Here is a 7,842-nt window from a genome sequence, read left to right on the forward strand (position 1 = left end):
AAAATAGAAAGCCACTGGTTAAAAACAATTTGGTTGCTGAATTTAATAAGAGAAATTAATATTTAACTCATAGAGCAACTGCAAAGAATTTTTATAAGTTTTTTAAGAAAATGAGAGGAAACCTATTACACAGAACTGTTGGTATAATCATTGCTTGTTGCTTAGATGCTAAGTTGTGTCCGACTCTTTGTGACCCTGTGGACTGTAGTCCACCAGGCTCCTCTGTCCATAGGATTTTCCAGGCAAGAATACTGCAGTGGGTTGCCATTTCCTTCGCCAGATGATCTTCCCGACCCAGGGATCAAACCTCCTGTGTTTCCTGCGTTGGCAGGCAGATTCCTTACCACTGAGCCACCAAGATCATTTATTATTATTTTTTAAACATTTTGCACATCTTAATCATATGTTCATGTTGACTGAATTAGGGAAACCTAATTAAACATTTTTTACTCCCAAAATCATAAAACAGAAGATCTGTGGTTGTCGACACACACTTACTAGGCATAGCCTACGATGTCACACAAGCACTTCAACACAAGGTCCACGAAACTTATTATTAGACATTTGCAACCCCACGGACTGTAGCCTGCTAGACTCCTCTGTTCTTGGGATTTTTCAGGCAAGAATACTGGAGTGGGTTGTCGTTTCTTCCTTCAGGGGATCTTCCTGAGCCGAGGATTGGCAGGTGGATTCTTTACCACTGAGCCACCTGGGAAGCCTCAGAGAATTTTAGAGCTGAAATACCCAAATGAGCATTGCAGGGACCCTCTCTGACAGACATGTGTCACAGCTGTGAGATGCAAGGAAGAATGTAAGGGTTTGGTAAAGGGCATGTGACCTAAGCCCCACCTTTCCCTGAGGTAGGACCACCTAGAACACCATTCACAGAGCTCTGGGGTCAGAGAGAGTAACCTGTTTTCAGGTGGGAACCAATCCTTTTTAGTCTTCCTTAGCTCTTACCTACAAGTTAAATCCCCTGCCTGTCTCCTGTGAAGAATTTTTGTTCAGACCTTCTCCTGAAGTCCCAGCTACTAAGCTGCCGTCCAGTGCCAGTGCCCTTTAATTCTCAATGAGCTGCCCCTATAACCTTTCTTCATGGACCCTCAAGGGAGCATGAACAAAAAGAAAATGGGACAGGGAATTCCATATATATGCATTAATATATTTGTTATTCTCTAACATATTTCACTCTGTGTAATAGGCTCTAGGTTCATTCACATCATTAGAACTCACTCACATTCATTCCTTTTCATGGCTGAGTAATATTTCATTGTATATACATCCCACAACTGCTTTACCCATTCATCCGTCAATGGACATCTAGGTTGCTTCCATGTCCTAGCTATTGTAAATAGTGCTGCAATAAACACTGGGGTACATGTGTCTTTTTCAGTTATGGTTTTCTCAGGGAATATGCTCATTAGTGGGATTGTTGGGTCATACAATATTTTTGTGCCTAGTTTTTAAAGGAATCTCCATACTGTTTGTCATAGTGGTTGCACCAATTTACATTCCTACCAACAGGGCAAGAGGGTTCCCTTTTCCCCACAACCTCTCCACCATTTATTGTTCATAGATTTTTTGATGATAGCCATTCTGACCAGTGTGAGGTCAGACCTCATTGTAGTTTTGATTTGCGTTTCTCTAATAATGAGCAACATTGACCATTTTTTCATGTGTTTACTAGCCATCTGTGTGTCTTCTTTGGAGAAATGTCTCTTTAGATCTTCTGCCCACTTTTTGATTGTGTTGTTTGTTTTTCTGGTAACAATGGTAATCTTAGTTACCACCTCGGCTCTCACTACCACTATTTATTGACAACCCACTGTGGTCAGGTACTGTACTAAACATCTCACATGTATTCTTTTCTTTATATCTCAGATGCATTTTTAAAAATTTTTAACTGGAGGACAATGTTATGTTGGTCTCTGCCATACAACAACGTGAAGCAGCCACAAGCGTGCATATGTCCCCTCCCCGCTGTGTTAAGTTAACCCTCACAGCAATCGTTTGAGTTTTTGGTTCCCTTTTCACAGAATATGGAAACTGAGATGGACCAGTTGCCAGAACATGCACTGCAAAGGTGGAGTTCCACTGTTTCCAGTCTCCTTTCCTCTATATGACTCCCAACCGTATATGGGAAGTAGGAAGACTAGACCAGATGACCTTTCCCATTAGTTCCAGGATTCTAGAATTCTCTGAGTCTCATTTGTTTCTGGTTTTGTCTGAAGCCTAAGTTACAAGATTGTTCTGAATCCTTTCAGGGTTCAGAATTCTAAAAATGCTATTAATGCAAGGTTTCTCAATAGCGGCACTATTGACATTTTGGACCGGGTTATTTTTGCTTGCGGGGGCCCGTCCTGTGCATTGTAGGGTGTTGAGCAGCATCCCTGGCTTCTACCCACAAGATTCCAGTAGCCAAGACGATCAAGAATGTCTCTGGGCACTGCCAACTCTCCAGTTGAGAACCACTGTGTTAATGTATTCCCTAATCCTTGGATTATTTGTGTTGCTTTTTCTCATTTTTTTCTCCCATAGCACAGAACAAAGTAAAATCTGCAGCTAAAAAAATAATAAAAAGGGTTGCATGTTGGATCTTGAATGTCACAAAAGTATTTTCATGTTTGTTGCCTTAAAAAAAAAATAGAGTACAGGGCTTCCCTTGTGACTCAGTGGTGAAGGATTTGCTTGCCGATGCAGGGGACATGGAATTGACCCCTGATCTGAGAAGACTCCACATGCCACAGAGCAACTAAGCCTGTGTGCCACAGCTACTGAGTCTGTGCTCTGGAGCCTGGGAGCCGCAACTATTGAGCCCACCTGCTGCAAACTACTGAAGCCTGCGTGCCTAGAGCCCGTGCTCCTCAACAAGAGAAGCCACCGCAGTGTAAAGCCTGTGCACAGCTAGAGAGAAGCCCCCACTCACTGCAACTGGAGAAAAGCCTGCACCGCAAAGAAGACCCAGCACGGACAAAAATGAACACATTTTTAAAAAGTACATACCTACACGTGTTCCTTCAGTATCTGGTTGGCTGTGAATACACACACACATATGTGTATATATATTATATATCTATATCTACAAGCTGTGAATACATTGATAGAAATGTCTGGAGATAGGGGCATTGGTGGGAGATGCTTTAATAACCTGCCATAGACCAGAAGCAGAGACTGTTAAGGTAAAAGTGGAAATTAAAGGTATTTTGTTTGTTTGCCTCTCTGGACTGCTGAGAGTCAGACTTGACTGAGCGACTTCCCTTTCACTTTTCACTTTCATGCACTGGAGAAGGAAATGGCAACCCACTCCAGTGTTCTTGCCTGGAGAATCCCAGGGACAGGGGAGCCTGGTGGGCTGCCGTCTATGGGGTCGCACAGAGTCGGACACGACTGAAGTGACTTAGCAGCAGCAGCTTGTATCTTTGAGGTACCTTACTGCAAAAATCCTAGGAACAATAAAATCACAAAACCCTAAACCAAATGCTAAAAAAAAAAACCCTTAAAAGTTAAGTGAAGGAAAGCTTTTAATTACATACCGGTTTTAAATCTGAGTTTTACAGAAGCCTTATTATTGTTGTTGTTTAGTTGCGAAGTCGTGTCTGACTAGTCGTGTCTGACTCTTTTGGGACCCCATGGACTGCAGCTTGCCAGGCTTCTCTGGGGGTTCATGGGATTTTCTAGGCAAGAATAGGGACTGGGTTGCCATCTTCTTCTCCAGGGGCTCTTCTGGACCCAGGGATTGAACCTGGGTCTCCTGCATTGCAGGCGGATTCTTCACCACTGAGCTACCAGGGAAGCCCTTACAGAAGCCTGGGTAAATACTGAAAAATTGTGGATTATGGAGTTTCTGTTGTTCATCGAAGCATACCAGAAAGACTTATTTCAAGCACTAAACAAAACAGAATTTACCGAGACAGCCTGGGGAAAGAAGATTTTAAACAATATAATGGTTGAAGTTGTCTTTTTAATTTATAAAAAACACAGAAATACTCTTTCTTATTTTTCTCTTTCTTAAAATACAAATCCTCAGTAAACATGGGTGCAGGGTTATTACTATCTTTCTACCTCACTATCTTGTAAGCTGCTTATGAGCAGGGTCAACTTCTAGTATAACCTATGCTGTTCACATGTGACAAAACAGGCACTCATTAAATTGTGCTGAAGGAAGAAAAAGATGTATTGGGGGACAAGGAAGCTGGAAATCATTTGCCTGTCATATATAAAGTCAAAGGCTCCTGTTGCCAGACTCGACCTTGTTTGTAGCTCTACCACACACATTCATCATGAGCATAAAGGCTGTGACTGACAGCTTAAAAATTCTTTATTTTTTTTTTTTACCATCTCACATCCATTGCCTTTTCCTCAGGGGAACCACTGTACCCCTTGCTCTCAACTTAAGTGCTTGAACAGAGTTGAATTCACACTCAACTACAAGGAGAGGCCATATGACTCTAGTCTGACCAGTGAGAGCCCTAAATTTCCCTGGCAAAAATCATTTGTTCGGAGAAGAGCATCTAATCCAGTGAGAACCACAAGACATAGTAGGACATTTGTTGGGGCTACTAAGAGAGCAGTACCTTCTCTGCTGTACTGGCGCCTAGGAGAATGTGGGCCTGGCACTGCTAACATCTCTCTTGCCGGCAGGTGGAGAGCGGAGAATGAAGCCATCACACAACACAGTGGGGCAGAGCTGAGAGATGAAGACAGGCCAGGTCCCAAAGGTAGCATTTAAGATCCATGAAGCCAGCTGCACCTGAAGGAAACCACATCTAGTCCCAGGTTTGTCAGGCATGTGAGGGAATACATTCCATTTTTGCTTAAGCCAGTCTGAATCAGGACGTCTGTCACTAGCAATAAAAAGCATCCCAATTGACACAGCCCTTTATTTTGTCTAACTTATTGCCTAGCCTCTGATTGCTTATGGTGCCAACTGGTAGGTGCTCATACGGGCCTGCTGGATGAATTAACAAATCAATAAATAAATGTCTCTGAAAGCAGGAAACCCAAGACACAGATATACTAAGGATAAAGTAAGTTATGGGTCCAGAAAACAAAGAGAGGTCAGGGTTAATATAAACATGAAGTCATGAGGGTAGATGAGCCAGACCAAGGATTAAGAGCAGTTACAAAAGGACTGTTGTTCCATAGATTTGGGTCACCACAGGTCCAGTCCTGTTGACTGAGATATGACACAGCACATGCATGACAACAGATATCTAACTAGGGTAGTCTGAACTTCACTCCCAGCCTCGTACGAATCCCATACACAGAATGTGGGCCAAGACCTTTGGGGTCCTAGGTTGGTTTGAAGGTCAATCAGGGTGATCCAAGCATATGAAGGTGAGCTTGAAAGCCAGATGAGGTGAAAGTTAGAGTGTTAATCACTCAGTCATGTCCGACTCTTTGTGACCCCACGGACTGTAGCCCACTAGGCTCCTCTGCCCATGGGGTTTTCCAGGCAAGAATACTGGAGTGGGCAGCCATTCCCTTCTCCAGGGGATCTTATCGATCCAGGGATGGAACCCGGGTCTCCTTCATTGGCAGGTGGATTCTTTATCATCTGAGTCACCTGAAAGCAAGATGTGTGTAAAAGTTAGTCATGTCTGACTCTTTGTGACCCAGTGGACTGTAGCCGGTTAGGCTTCTCTGTCCATAGGATTTTCCAGGCAAGAACACTGGATTGGGTTGCCATATCCTTCTCCAGAGGATCTTCCTGACCAAGGGATCAAACCTGGGTCTCTAGCATTGCAAGCAGACTCTTTACCATCTGAGCCACTAGAGATGCCCCATAGAGAGCCCAATTATAGCTGTAATCTGAAAAGACTGGACAGAAAAGCAGATTTCAACTCTGAGGCCATGGCCTGAAACCTGCCCACTTGCACAGCATCTTGCTGGTAGAGGTGGAAGCTGGAGAAAGCTAATGAATGGCAGGAACACAGCTGCAGGCAAGGTTTTACTGAGCTTCCAGGGCCATAGATAAAGCTGGGGGGAACTCAAACCTATTGTCAAAGCCGAGCTGGCTCAGGCAGGTAGTCTCTGGAGGTCACAGGTCCTGTCAAAACTAACACTTCCATGTATAGGATATTGGTTCCACTATGCTGGAACCAATACAGTGGTAAAGGAGATAAAAGAGCAGATGAGGGAGGGAGTAAACACAGAGGCCTGGGACTAGTCAGGAGACACAGGAAGAGCTCAGATGTGAGGCTTCCTATGAAGCCTTATAGGTAGGGTGCTTAAGAATGAACCCTTCTTAGTTTAGAAAATAAGAAAACCACAAGGTGACCTGGCTAAACCAACAGAGACAAGATCTTCAGATTTGGCTAAAAGAAGAGTAATGGAAACCCTAGAGACGGTTATGTCAGTGAATCACTGAGCTAAAATGCAGGGAGGGGAAAATGAGCAGGAGAGAGGGGGAGCTCACATGCGAAGTGGGGCTGGGGAATGGCTTACAGAATGGAATGAAGGAGCTGTACATGAACACGAAGATTGGGAGAAAAGAGTAAGAATTTAGACTATTTAGTTTAAGATTGGTTTGGGAAAAATTGTACTGAGAACATGGCCAAGGTTAAAAATGGCGCAGGAAGTCTACCATCACCAGATTTTCTGTTCAATCTTTATAACTTCCCAGCTCAGTGTGGCACCCCACTCCAGTACTCTTGCCTGGAAAACCCCACGAACGGGGGAGCCTGGTGGGCTGCCGTCTATGGGGTCGCACAGAGTTGGACACGACTGAAGTGACTTAGCAGCAGCAGCAGCAGCTCAGTGTGAAAAGGGCAGAAAAGCATAAAGAAAAAAATAATTCTTCTAATCTCATCAATCTGTTAACATTTTGGTGTATTATATATACATTTATATTTCACTATAAAATACGTTCATGTATGCACATATATAATTCTGAGTGCTTACATATACATATTGTCAAGTTCTTTTCAGTTATATTTTTGTGTGTTGTAAAAAGTTTTTCAAATTCATGATTTTTAATTACTGCATATATTTAATCCTATGGATATATCCTAATTCATCCAACTATTCCTCGACCTGTTGTTGAAAATTCAGGCTTTTTCTTTTTGCTATTTTAAGTCATGCTGTTATGAACATTTCGTATATAAATCTGTGACCCCCCAAGGCTTTCATTTAGCATTAAACTATGTTCCAGAGTTCTCACTAAGTGAGAGGTTAGAAGAAACAGCTTCAAGGACTTAAGGAAGTTGTAGAAAGTTTAATAAAACAACTGTCCTGAATTGGGAAGGGGCCATGTGGCCTTTTGTTTCTCTTTTTTGTTCTTGTCTGGAAAAGGAGTGATTTCCCACTGTAAGAGCTGGGGCAGCAGGCTGAGCCCAACTCTCACAGCACCAGTGAGATACCCCTGTCTGCATCCCCTCTGCAGCCAGTGGATGGGCTGTGACTTGGCCTGATGTTTCTGCCTAGGTCTGACCAGTATCTAGTGGTGCAGAGAGACAAGGCCAGAGGAGAAGCTGTTCCGGTGGCAGAGGAATCACTGGCAGAATCTGGCACCCAGTACCGGGGGGCCAGCTACATGTTCACTGTCCAGAGGTGGTGGCGGCACTGCCCCTCCAAACCAGCCCTGAGGTTCTAGCTGCTCGGCTCCCCAGCTTGTCCCTCCATGCTTACTAATCCTCCTTCATTAGCTCTCAACAGTCTTTCACTGAATTCTTTTTCTGTTTCAGTCAGCCAGAGTGGATTTTTATGGTTCATTAACAAAGAACCTGACCGGTCTGGAAAAAGACAAAGGCTTTGAGAGCAGCGAATTCAGAGTGAGAGAAGGAACAGTTCACGGCAGAACAGTCGCAGGATTTCCTCGGGCAGGGCCCCGAGCGCTGGCCC

The 7,842-nt window shown here is 43.7% G+C and overlaps 1 protein-coding gene across 6 annotated transcripts in view; it reads right to left on the reverse strand.

Moving 5' to 3' along the window:
• Positions 1-7,842, reverse strand: part of ALG14 (ALG14 UDP-N-acetylglucosaminyltransferase subunit) — a 128,796-nt gene that overhangs the window by 24,764 nt on the left and 96,190 nt on the right. The window contains exon 4 of one of the 6 annotated variants that reach the window (XM_069598380.1): positions 4,575-4,750. The exons of 4 other annotated variants lie outside the window; for them this stretch is intronic. In XM_069598380.1, the coding sequence (XP_069454481.1) occupies positions 4,595-4,750 (156 nt within the window). In that variant the 3' untranslated portion in view covers positions 4,575-4,594. Of the gene's footprint in view, positions 1-4,574; positions 5,567-7,842 lie in introns of those variants that run through there. One more of the 6 variants, XM_069598391.1, reaches the window with a different exon arrangement.

The sequence above is a fragment of the Ovis canadensis genome, chromosome 1, assembly GCF_042477335.2.
Source record: "Ovis canadensis isolate MfBH-ARS-UI-01 breed Bighorn chromosome 1, ARS-UI_OviCan_v2, whole genome shotgun sequence".
In the NCBI taxonomy this organism is placed as follows: domain Eukaryota; kingdom Metazoa; phylum Chordata; class Mammalia; order Artiodactyla; family Bovidae; genus Ovis; species Ovis canadensis.